Here is a 13836-nt window from a genome sequence, read left to right on the forward strand (position 1 = left end):
CATCGGGACATCGGTAATATGCTGGGAATCGTCCAATCCACGGTCAGCAGAGTTCTAAAACGATACTTCGAGAACCTAACCATCGACCGGAAGGTGAAGAACGGCAAAAATGGATGCTCCGTCAGTGAAAAAGATCACAAGCGCGTAGTTAAGCAGTTTAGACGTGATCCGAGAAGTTCGGTCCGGGATGTCGCCAATAAGCTGAATTTGTCAAGTTCATTCGTCCAGCGGACCAAGCAGCGGGAGGGCCTGTGTACATACAAGGTTCAGAAGGCTCCAAACCGCGACGAAAGGCAAAACATGGTGGGGAAGACGCGAGCCCGGAAGCTGTACACCGAAATGCTGACGAAACCGCATTGCCTGGTGATGGACGACGAAACCTACGTCAAAGCGGACTTTCGTCAGATGCCGGGCCTGTTGTTCTTCTCCGCAGAGGACAAATTCAGCGTTCCGGAGGAGATTCGCAAGCAGAAACTATCCAAGTTTGCCAAAAAGTACATGGTTCGGCAAGCGATCTGCTCTTGCGGAAAGCGGAGCGTCCCCTTCGTGATGACCGGCACGGTAAACGGGCAGGTTTACATTAAGGAGTGCCTACAGAAGCGCTTACTACCACTATTGAAGCAGCACGAGGGCCCGACCATCTTCTGGCCGGATCTCGCTTCGTGCCACTATTCAAAGGACGTGTTGGAGTGGTACGAAGCCAACGGGGTCACCTTCGTGCCAAAGGAAATGAACCCGCCCAACGCGCCGGAGCTTCGCCCAATAGAGAAATATTGGGCGATTATGAAGCAGGCCCTCCGGAAGAACCCAAAAGTTGTCAAATCGGAGGCGGACTTCAAGAGAAAATGGATTTCTGTTCAAAAAAAACTACAACCTGACGTTGTACAGAACCTTATGGACGGGGTAGAGAGGAAGGTGCGAGCATACGGGCTTAGGCTCGAAGTATGAATAAAAAGAAAATGCCAAAAGTTGTTTAATAGTTTTTATTTTACTGTCTAAAATTTTCAAAAGGATCGGTCTACTGGGCGAATTTCTACAGCGTTTTTGCCGTGATGCAATTTGATGTGACACACCCTTTAGCAGAAGATGTAAAACAATAATGGATCTGAAATAGGTAATCTTTCTAAGATTGTATGAAGAGAATAGTTAGGAATAACCCAATGTTGAGATTATCATGATTACCCATCCTTTCCCTCTCCCCATATGGTCGAAGAGGATATTTTTTCAGAAATCCACGTTATTTCTGAGCATATTAGGATGTCTGGAAATAGCACCCGGATTTCAGCCCTGGATAGAAGAGAAGCCGTGCTCTTCTCTTGCATGCGTATTCGAACATGACAGCAGAATGTAAACAAGAGATATCGCTGGAGAAGCAGAAGGAATATCCTGAACGGTCGGATCATACACCCGGAATATTTGCCAATTTTAGCCCGACAGCAAGAAAGAATCATTGCTTCTCGAAATGATTCTACAGAACCACCCAAGCCATTAAACCTATTCATATCGGGATGCAATGGTGACTCATGGAGTACCTGTGGATTGCTGCCTGATCAATAACGCATATTTTGATTATTGACTTTTAGGATCATTTTAAAGTTTTTGCTCTGCCCAATTCACGAACATACGACACTTCTGGAGGTTGAGCGGCTTCAGTTCTTGCGTCGATTTGATCTTGTAAGGATGTAGGCCAAGGACTTTTCGCAAAATTCGCCACAACGACGTCACAGAGATGTCCAACGCTTGAGAACGACGTGTGAGAGACTGATTCAATATTCTCGACACTAAGGGCACACGTCTTTGTCTCACTGGCACGGGAACATTTCGTACTGGGCCTGTGGATTCAAATTTTTCCACTAGACGCACAATTGTTGATCTGGCAGGACGATTATGACGACCATAAGTTAGACGTAGCGCTCTTAAAGTTGAGGCCATTGACTCCGAATTTCGGTAATAATAATAATCTCGACTCGTTGTTGGATCGTATATCTTTCCATTATGAAATGACAAACCTTACTGAAATGAAATGTCAAGAGAGCGGGGAAAATATGGCGTCGTTTAACATTATGTCGTCGTGTTATAATCTGTATAGAATGACTTTCCCAGAATGACCTTCAAGTTGGTAATGAACTTGGGTTAAAATTCTGTTTTTCTTTCACCGGAAAAAATCTATGAAAGGGCACGTGTGCATGTCAGGGGGTCGGCATTGAAAAACAACTTCCCGCGAAATAGTCAATTTTCTCAAAAAACATGACTCCATGGTACTCCGATATGTTTTCGAGTCTGCACTTGTTGTTATTAACCACTTCCAGGAAGTGTGGAATTACCTACGTATGCCGCACGCACGGCCAAATCCTTTGCATCGCTGTAATGGAAAGCAATATTAATGGTGAAACTCTTTGATGAGGCACTCACACGCGTCGTGATTGTGCCGCTAATTGGTGAATTATTTCTGTGTGTAATTATTCGATGGAACGCGTCGGGTTATGCATGGTAGAGGAAAGCCGATAAGTCGTATTTTCATGAAAAGCTCATTACGTGGGATCATGCATTATTCAGATGGCTGCTAAATACTAGCGGCTAGTGGTACATAGTGTGACCGAAGCTTTTCCGGTGTGGATGGCAAAGGTGTGTTCCGAAATTCTCTGGTTTCGAATATATTGAATTCTGACTGTAGATGAAGCGCAGACGTTACTTCACTTCTCTCGATTCAAAAACAGAAGAATCGTCGAAAATCGATCTAAAATTTGCATAGCTACATCTCCCGATATTCCCTTTTGGCAAGCACACTTTTCAATTCCGAGATGTTGCAGAGATGCTCCTTCTGCCGAATTCGAAATGGATGGCGTCGAAATTAGTCCTGGTGCCGATGTGTTTGCAAATAAAATTCCCAAATAACTGTCAAAACGTGCCTCACTAACATGGTTCCATTTTCGCTTCTCCTCCCCCGCAAACACAGGTCACGAATATTTTTCGGCGATTACACGCGAGAGAGCCGAACGCGCGTTAGCGGCGGTGTTGTGAACGGAAGTGCTGGATCATCAACTTCGTCCTCATCACAGGTCGCCCCGAGCAGTGGCGCTGTGGGGACAACGGTGTGTTCTGCCAGTGGCAGTGGGGTATCCTTGTGCAGTGGAGAGGAGCTGTATTCGATTTCAGGCAGTTCGGCCAGTACGACATCGTCGGTCGTTCCGGACACTTGTAACAGTGGCACAACAGCGGCCAGCAGCATCAGCGGCAACGTTAGCAGCGCCAGCAGTAACTGCAGTGGTAACTGCCAATCACCAACCACTGCTGCAGCCGGCAATAATGGCGCTGCTGTGAGCAGTGTCAATAACTTTGCCGCTAGCAATAATAACGCACATAATGGTAATGGACCGACCTCACCGGTGTCACGCGAGCAGATAAAGGCGGCGGTGGCCGTGCCGACAGCGGCAGCACAGCAGCCGAGTGCGCAAAATTACCCACCCTCGGTGGCACTGTACGCGGTGCAACGGGTTGTGCCATCTGCTGGTACCGGCGGTGGTTCCGGTGCAAGTTTAGTGTCGGTTTCGAGCAGCGCTAATAGTTGTAATATCGTCAGTGGCAGCGGCAACAACAACAACACTGTCATTGGAGGATTAGTTGCCGGAGTACCAAATTCTATCTTATCAGGTGCATCACTCGTGAGCTGGAGTAATAACGGAAACGTTGGCAGCACCGGCAACAACAATAACGATGATTGTGACCATCAAAATTCACCCGGTGAGTACTTTTTTTCTACTTTTGTCGAAACAGCGTTTCATGTTGCGGGTGTATTAATGGAATGGCAGATAGCAGCATTGCCAATGTTCCAGTTTAAACTGGATTCTACCAGTTTTTTTTCTTCGATCCAGTCATTCAGTTTAACTCTAAAATCTTCCAGTTTTATCCAGTTTTTCATAAGTGTGCTCTAGTTTTATCCATTTTATGTAAAATAAATTTACAATGATAAATATGTCTCCCCCTCCACCTACCTATTCCTTGAGCAAATTTTTTTTTGACATTTATCGTTCGACCTTGGATCGATTTTTTTTTCATACATAGTCAACTCAGTATTGCTTATATTTCCGAACTCAATACGGTTAGCGCGCAGTGCGTGTAGTGAAAATATATTGTTTTCCAGTCGTGTTTCATGTACCTCATGGACTTCTGCGACAGGCGAGGTTGTTATTTGGTTCTTCCCATTTCGTTCAATTCGTCGGTGTTTTGTCGAAAACGCTAAAACGAAGAGCAAACCGAATACTGGAAACTTAACAAACTACGTCAAAAACAGGCTATCACTCAATTTCTATCTTATTTAACAGCCAACCCAACGTGCTACACTTTGTTTCAATTTATATAAATTTCTGATGTTGTTGTAGGTGCTCCAAACCATTCTGAAGTTCAGACCAATTGATCTACCATTTCATTCACGACTGGTACAATGTTCATAGTTAGAAAACTTACTAAAAATAGTTCATAGAGCCCGCGTACTATGCTGGCTTTGAGTTTATATGAACATGTTTCAGATCCTCCAAATCATTCTAAAGTTCAGAAGGTCATAGAGTCTCCTCTAGCTTTAATTGATATGGATGTAAAACCCAAGAGCCTTGCTTCCGTTTACATCAAATGGATATTAGTTTCTCATGGTCTCACAAAAGAATTTGAGTTCTAAATATCATCAATTTTATGCATAATCTAATGCATACTTTGCATAAAATGCATATGCACCATAGTGCTTATTTTGCAAGAAAGCGTACTAAGCTTATTTTTTAAAATATTTTCTCAAGTAAGAGGTAATATTTAAGGATACCTCATCTTGATCTTTATACCAAAATTTGGTTTGGACAAGCCTTATATAAAAAGTAAATTACCAATGAATAATACAAAAAAAAATGAGAGAAATAGTTTCTCAATACCAAAACTTGATATTTTCAATATCAAAGTAATACTTGAGCAGTGTTGTTTTGGCATTGAATGTGCTCATTTGAGTATTGAAATAAAATTATGGGAAGTTGTTTATGGTATGGTATGGTATGGTATGGTACGATCTTCTATCAGCGATTTTATGGATATGAAGCGATAAATACGAGGCTCTTCAAGTTTTGCCCAAATAAAACCGTCCCTCAAAAATCGTTTCACAGTAATTGAAGTTACAGTTTTATGAACTCCATATAATTACTACACGAAGCTTAAAAGAAAATTTTATTTCGTTAGCATTGGAATGGATAAAAAATTTTTTTTATATAAATCATAGCCAATCTTCTTAAAATAAAACGGTTCTTCAGGATCCAGTTTTCTTCCAGTTTTTTGAAAAATATTATTGGCAACTCTGGCAGATAGAGAGCTGACCCTTAAGGGAAAAATAGTCTGTTTCTTTCCGACCAGCATCCGGCATGGATGATCAGCCATATATTTTGTTGTCGGGTTGCGTATGAGAGTGCACCCGTGGCCGAGTGGTTAGCGTCTCACATGATCATGCGGGGTGTTCGGGTTCGATTCCCGTTCTGGTCGGGGGGTTTTTCGTCAAAGAAATTTCTTCCGACTTGCACTGTGGTCATGCGTATTCTAGAGCTTGCCCCTCGGAATACATTCAAGGCGTGTTATTTGGCATAGGAAATCTCAACTATGTATTGATAAATGACGCTAGTTAATGCATACGTTGAGACGGCAAAAGTTCCACAGGGAACGTTAACGCCATTCAAGAAGATATATTTGTTGTACCTGTGTAATAGATTTCTCGCGTGTAGCGAGGGAATTTCGAGATCCAAGATCCACGGATCCCAAATCATTCGTGTAATTACCGGACCATATTGAAGTTTTTTTTATCAAAAATCTGGCTACAAGATTTGCATTCATTGTTTTGGAAATTTTACAAATATCCGGTTTCAAACTAGAGGAGGGATCATAAGAGCCCCCGCATATTACAGACTTTCTGTCAACCAACAGTTTGGTCGGGTCGGCCTTCTGGTGGAAGACATTTTTAATTCCACTGTCATTATAAAACTGCGTATTTCATGTTCTTGAAAAATTCAATTTGGCATCGGGAGCAGTAGCTTTTTCGGTGAATTTATGTTCGTTTGCAGACTATCACAAACAAGTCGTATTGGTTCTACTGCTCAACCTATCATAGAAGGATTTGAGTCATTGAGAATTATGAATATGAGTAATGAAGATTATTAATATTTCATTTCGTTTCATTTTTGTGATGCGATGTAATGCCGATCTCAATAAGTCTTCGCATGATAATCGCTACCATCCTTCTAGTGTTGATATCATCTTTCGCTGTACAATTGCCCATGTTGTCGAAGCCCGGAAGATACTCGCTTAAGATGTTCGTCACCACATCATATACAGAAGTCATTCACTAACTGGACTATCTTCAACTGGACTTATCTATAACAGGGCGTACGTTAAAAGGGCTCCAAATCAGTATGTGTGTATCAATAATAGATGTCATCTTCAATTTGAAGAATTGCTTCTGCTGTTTTTCAGTCCAGTTTGCGATTTAAAAACCGATAATTGTATTGATTTTCTGTCCAACCAACAAACGATCATTGTATGGGTGACACTTTCCTCGTTGCTTTGATCAAATCTGGCATGAAATTTTGAGTGATGCAGGAATTCTTGCATCTGATTACATCAACATGTTTACGTTCGAGAAAGATCTTGCTAATTTGTTTGATAGAACGAATTATTGCACACAATTCTGTGTTGCATACAGCATTCATGCATACAGTCTCGACGAGTGCATGGTTCAAGGGATTGAATGTAGGTCGTGATTTCATTCGCGTGATATCTCGGCTTATGTGCAATCACTACAACCTAAACGCGCATCTCTATCGCATTGGGCTCGCAGCAAACAATCTTTGTGATTGTGGCGATGGCTACCACGACATCGAGCATGTTGTCTGGTCGTGTATCCGGTTCCATGCTGCTCGCTCTCAGCTCTCTAGAGCACTGAGAGCACAAGGCAGACAATCGGATATCCCCGTCCGGGATATCTTAGGTAGCCGGGATCCTGATCTTCTGCTTCATCTATACCTGTTCCTCAAAAACGCCGATGTCAACGTTTAATGATGTTTCCTGCGTTGTGTCCCCGTTTCATATCCCTCCTATCCGATCGATAAACTTTTACTTAGTCGCGGCAATACATACACACACTCTTTACAGATGCACGGGCTGATTATTCAACAAGAGCCAAAGGTTGTACCGCTCATGACAACTCTACACGAGCTGATGATTGCGCCGCCATTCTATCCTGGATTCCTTGAGTCGAGAAAGACGCACCACGCTAGATATGGGGTACAGACTAGGGGGGCGTTGCTGATTAATGGTCAGCTGCATCCCAATAGGAAGTATCCCGTGTCGGGCACACGTACAGAGCATCGAAGACTGCGACATACCAATTATGAGAACACTTGTAATACTAACCTCGAGTCAACCGCGAGTAATCGGTTACATATTACTAACATAGTCTAAGCAAACATTGTCAAAATATTGAACTCCCGGCCCCGTTAGGCTGACGCCATATGAGCCTTAATAAAATATATTCTTCTTCTTCAATGGTACTAACGTTCCTAGAGGAACTTCGCCGTCTCAACGTAGTATTACTTGCGTCATTTTTATTAGTACTTAGTTAAGATTTCTATGCCAAATAACACGCCTTGAATGCATTCTGAGTGGCAAGCTCTAGAATACGCGTGATCACAGTGCAAGTCGGAGGAAATTTCTTTGACGAAAAATTCCCCTGACCAGAACGGGAATCGAACCCGAACACCCGGCATGTTAGTTATGACGCTAACCACTCGGCCACGGGTGCACACTAATAAAATATATATTTTGGATAAAAAAAAAACAGCATTCATGGGAACGAAGTTAAAAAAAAAGATTGCATAACACATTATTTACGCATCCGCTCGCAAAACATACCTTCTTTATTTGTTAAATTGCTCACTTGTTTTATTATTTCCACTGTTGATGTCTCAGGTGAAAAAAATACAGGATACATTTGTCGTCTAATGGTATATATGATAACATATATCGTAAGAACGATTCTGCGTAATATGCATTTGAAAACTCTTAAAAGTAAACGTAACATTTTTCGTAGAGTTAACCCCCTATATAGGAATCAAAGGCGTAGTCCAACGTCAAAAAATGTATACATTTCCTATTTAATGGTATATAATATTGAAATCCCTTAATTTTTCGTTACATTTTCGTTGAGTGGCCTCCTATCAAATCAAATCAAAGACGTAGCCCCACGTCAAAAACAAGTTCATTGCTGAAGGCAATTTCTGAATACAGCTATAAAAAATGTTTCGATGACTGGATTGTCTGTTGGAAAAAGTGTATTGATTCAGAAGGGGCCTACACTCTGTCCAACTTCTATAAGGCCAGGGTATGATCTTGCTGATTTGTGTCATTGTAAACAAACACTAGCAGTGTTTATTTATATTCTAGTTTGTCGGTATTGGTGACTACCATACACTGCATGATTTTCATATTTGTGTGTTCAAGTGCTGAGCGTGGACCAAAGGTTTTGTATTTTTCAAGTGTCAAGTTTCTATAAGACCAGTTACATTTTCCCGTTGTTTTAGTTGTTTTAGTTGTTTTTGTTTTCAATAAATCTGGAAAATTTCAAAGGGAAGAGTGCTCACGGAATAAAAAAGAATGACAAATCGATGCATTTCACCCAGAAAATGTCGGTATCAGAGAAATTTCTCGTTGGATTGGACGATCCCATCAACTAGTGCTCAATTATTTCACGAATCCTCAAGGATACGGTAAGAAGGAGAGTGCTCCACGTAAATCGAAGCTATCTGACCAGAATAAGCGGGGAGTAGCTAGAACAGCTTCGAATACCTCAAAATCGCTTATGTAAACAAAGCAATATTTCAATTCCAATGTTACTCGGGTGAAAATTCGTCAAGTTTTGGTAGAAAATCCTCACATAAATAGAATTTAAAAGGTTAAAGCTTCAACGGGTACTGGTGTGATTTACGGAAGAAGCAACAGTATTTTTCAACCAGGAATTTTGATGGAAGCTCGTGCATGGTATAGGCGGGATTCTGTGCAACCGGAAAACTCAAGATAGCTTTCATATAACTCAAGGATTACATACATATTCTAGAATCCTCTTTCCTACCGTTTTTGCGTGGATATCGTCACAAAAAAATCACATATCATATTCATATCAGCAAGAAAACTAAACAATGGATTAAGGACCAAAAATTTAATTTTTTGGACTGGCAGTCTCACTCTCCAGACTTGAATTCTGTTGAAAATCTTAGGGGGATCCTTGTACGCAGAATCTACACTGAGGGGAAACGGTACACCATGATTGAAGAGGTCAAGGTCGCAATTTCGGAAACATGGAAAAAAATATCGAGAAAATCGTTCAGCAGAATTTGGTAAATAGTATTCCAACACGAATTTTCCTTAGCCGAAATGGCAAGGTTTCCTTAGCCTAAATGGCAAGGTTTCCAATTATTGACATGTGAATCAGCCGATCGTTTTAAGTTTCTCTTTGATAATACTTATTTATTTTGAAATGGTCTTATAGAAACTGGACAGCTGAAATTATCATATTTAAGCACAGTTACTGTTTGTGTTACAACGAAATAAAATCAGGGTGGTCTTATAGAAGTTGGACAGAGTGTATTTTGAAGGTGATAATATAAATTTAGATGATAAATAGAGCGTTTTCTTTGAAAACACTGAAATGGTTCGGGCGGAGTAAAACACACGCGATAATCAAATAATCTTGAACCAATATTTATCATTATAACATTTTCTTTTTAAGTTTTACGAGACGTCTGTTCTTCTTGAGGTACGGGTAGCAAAAGGGACGATTACAAATCGGGATTGGTTGACTAAGCTAGTTGCTATAATTTTTATAGCAATAACACACTGGTCCAAATACACTATAAGCACAAATTCCCGGTATGTATTTGACAGCATGTACAATAAACAATGTTTACTTCTACGTACTCCACTTAATCCAACTAATGAAATATGTGAGACGACAAGTGAGACATGCTGATTGTAGGAAAAAATCAATATCTCGCATTTTGTATCGGTAAATACGAAAAAATAAGCGTTTTTTAATTATCAGGCTGTGGACTTGTACCAGTTTTCCAAATTACTTATGGTCGAAAATGTAATCTCGCTGAAAGCGTAACTAGTGATCCCCGATAATCGTTCGATTAATCGATTAATCCTACAGAAATCAAATATTAATCGAACGCAAGCGCAACCAATAATCGAAGCGAACGAATAATTTACGTCGATTAATCGATCCAAACCCAGAGAAAAAAAAACGTACGGCCGCTGCAGTTTTATCCTGAAAATCAATCATCATCTTTGACGATCCCTCAACTGGTAAACGAAGCTGAATGCCGTCAACGCGAATTGAACTTCGTTTACGCGTCTAGGGGAGCGTAAAAGATGATAATTGATTTTCAGGCGGGATGAACACTTTTTTGATTCCAGATGGCTTTCTAGCAAATGAGAAATATTAGGCTGTCAAAAAAGTCCTGCGGTATTTTTTTTAAATTTTCATTTGTTCATAAAATTAGTTACAATCATCTGTTTAAAGTCAAATATGCGCCGTTTTGTTCGATGACTTGTTCCCAACGAGGTGCCAACTTCATAATACCCCTGTTATAGAAGCTCACTTCCTTATTGGCAAAAAACTCGGATAGCCAATTTTCACAGGCCTCTTTTGTTGCTAATTTCTGACTACTTAGCTCGTTCGCCATGGACAAAAACAGGTGGTAGTCACTTGGTGCAAGGTCCGGACTATACGGCGGATGCAAAAGAACCTTCCATCCGAGCTCCCGGAGCTTCTGGCGCGTCACCAAAGAAGTGTGTGGCCTAGCGTTGTCCTGATGGAAGGCAATGCGGCCTCTGTTTATCAAAGATGGCCTCTTCTTCATGAGTGCTACCTTCAAGCGGTCCAGTTGTTGGCAGTACAGGTCCGAATTGAGCGTTTGGCCATAGGGAAGCAGCTCATAATAGATTATTCCTTGACAATCCCACCAAACACCCAGCAGAACCTTCCTGGCCGTTAATGAGGGCTTGGCCACCGTCTGAGCCGCTTCAGCGGGCTTCGACCACGACCGTTTGCGATTCACGTTGTCGTAAGTGACCCACTTTTCATCGCCAGTCACCATCCGCTTCAGAAACGGGTCGATTTTGTTGCGATTCAGCAGCGATTCACATTTGTCGATACGGTCAAAGATGTTTTTTTGCGTCAACGTGTGTGGCACCCATACATCGAGCTTCTTTGTGAATCCAAGCTTCTTCAAATGGTTAATAACGGTTTGATGACTTATCCCAAGCTCTTGGCCGATGCTACGGCTGCTACTATGCCGGTCTTTCTCAGCTAATTCAGCGATTTTGTCGCAATTTTCGACGACAGGCCTTCAGGAGCGTGGCGCATCTTCGACGACCTCTACACCAGAACGAAAACGTTGAAACCATCGTTGTGCGGTGGAAATGGAAACTGTATCGGGTCCATAAACTGCACAAATTTTATTGGCAGCTTGAGATGCATTTTTGCCTTTGTCATAGTAGTACTGTAAAATATGTCGGATTTTCTCTTTATTTTGCTCCATATTTGCGACACTATAACTCACGAACGACTTAACCAAACAAAACACTGTCATGGACTATATTATAGCGCGCAAAAATACCTTTCCAACAAGCTATAGTATGACTCGATACAATGAAAACAACTAGAACTACGCGCTTACAACGACACCTCGCGGAAATACCGCAGGGCTTTTTTGACAGCCTAATATTAGTCTAACGAATTATTTATCTCATTGTGACGATTAATCGATTATTCGATTATTTGGGGCGATTAATCGTATCGAATAACAAACTACTGAAAAGTATTCGATAAGCAGATGAACGATTAATTTCAAAAATCGGGGATCACTTTGCGTAACTGACTGTGATCGTAGCTGCAGAGATGCGGATGTAAATAAAGCTATATTTGGTTGCGTTTACTAGTTCACAGTGACTTAGAGGTACGTTTAGAAGATGTTTATTGATTTTCTGGAAACAAAGAAAAATACATATTGTAATTTTTTTTGTTTTCCATTTGATCCACTCACCCCCAAGCCCTAGTGTACCTCAACAGAGGTAACAGATTTTGCAAGCGACAAGATCAGTGGCATCTAGGTATTTTCTTGTATGTTCTGTTATGTTTTGAATTATTAGCGAACTAAAGCCTGTTTCAGTTACAATGTGGTCGCACAAAGTAAAACATTTCTCAGCATTCTATGCTGATAAAAGAAAATACATTTCTATTTCCTTGTATGTTCTGTTATGTTTTGAATTCTTAGCGAACTAAAGCCTGTTTCAGTTAGAATTTGGTCGCACAGAGTAAAACATTTGTCAGCACAGAAATAACGTACAAAAAATCGAAGGATGTCATTTTGTAGGTTTTTTAAGGAACTTTAAGGGAAAAACATGAAAATTATTCGTCAGCTGTTCGCCGATGAATCTTCGAACTTTTCGTATGATACCACCCATTTCTGCACAGTACTGCTGGTAATGGTATTTGCTCTCTTGTTCCACCACGTTTTCATTTTTTGATGGTCAAACCACATCTGTTCAGCTTGCCTTTGATAATTGCCCAATATCTCTAGATGGGGCGAAAATCCGGACAATTTGGTGGATTGATAGGTTTTTCAGTGAAATCGATCTTGTTCTCCTTATACCACTTGACGACATCCCGGCTGTGACGGCAGCTTGCCAAGTCCGGCCTTTGCGTGGTGATCGAATGAATGGTAAAATCCTGTTCTGAAGACACTCCTCATTGTAAACTTTTCCATTCATTGATGCGTGATGAAAACCTCTGTCTTCTCTGCACAGTTACAGATCCTATGTCGAATCATCAACTTATGGGCTAATTTATCGTCGTAAACATATTTGAACCTACCCGCTCGTACATTTTCCTTGCACGGGTTTTAGCAACCAGGGTTTGTTTCAGCGTCCTATTAGGGTGTTTGCTGGCATGATACGACTGCAAGCCTTCTCGCATACAAGTTCTCCGAACTGTACTGTGTCTAACTAATCTTCGTGAAAAGATTGGCTTCGAATCATTCCTACTGACCACGTTGTGTTCTCAACGTAAGCGTGCAGAATTTTTTCTGCCTTCGCGTTCCATCGCCGATAACTTTTGAATGTGTCCTTCAATCTTGATAAAATTACTACTGCTGAATATACTGAATAAACAAACCATCCGGATCAGAGCGCTGTCAATTGTTTCTCGTGGTGACAACTAGGGGCGCTGCAGTGAATAAAAACAAGCGACCAGATTCTAACTGAAACACACTTTAGATTGAGCACGGTGGGAATAACAACAAAATAATGGCAGGAAAATGGACTGCAGACCCAATTTGACCTGTTGGGAAATGAGACCGATTGATGAAAAGGAAACCTTTGAACGAACACTCCAACCAAATTGGAGGGTTCAATTACTTAATTGGAAAAATGAATATTTTTTGAAGCCTCACACTGGCCTCAGTCCGGTAACTGCAGCAACACATGAACACCGGCTCTCGGGCTGTGATGGAAGCGAAGGCGGATGGTACTTCATATGTTACATCATGACGTCAATGGCCTCTCGCCAGCATCTCGGTATCGTTTCGAGTTTCCTTGAAATACTTTGTAACACTAGTGCTCCATTCGACACAGCGATGAGAGAAGAAACAACTCCACTTTCGGCGTCATTGAAGAGGGAAAAAAACACTGAGACGAAATAGTTCCTCGGAGGGGTATACTATGCATTCCCTCTTGCCAACCCTTGGTGAAGTTATCGAA

The 13836-nt window shown here is 41.3% G+C and overlaps 1 protein-coding gene across 13 annotated transcripts in view; it reads left to right on the forward strand.

The window, feature by feature from the left end:
• Positions 1 to 13836, forward strand: part of LOC129765309 (AF4/FMR2 family member lilli) — a 138134-nt gene that overhangs the window by 17081 nt on the left and 107217 nt on the right. For all 13 annotated transcript variants that reach the window (XM_055765485.1, XM_055765493.1, XM_055765560.1 and 10 more), the window contains one exon: positions 2957 to 3741. In XM_055765485.1, coding sequence (XP_055621460.1) covers positions 2957 to 3741 — 785 coding nt within the window. The remainder of the gene's footprint in view (positions 1 to 2956; positions 3742 to 13836) is intronic.

This window comes from Toxorhynchites rutilus, chromosome 1 (genome assembly GCF_029784135.1).
Source record: "Toxorhynchites rutilus septentrionalis strain SRP chromosome 1, ASM2978413v1, whole genome shotgun sequence".
NCBI lineage: Eukaryota > Metazoa > Arthropoda > Insecta > Diptera > Culicidae > Toxorhynchites > Toxorhynchites rutilus.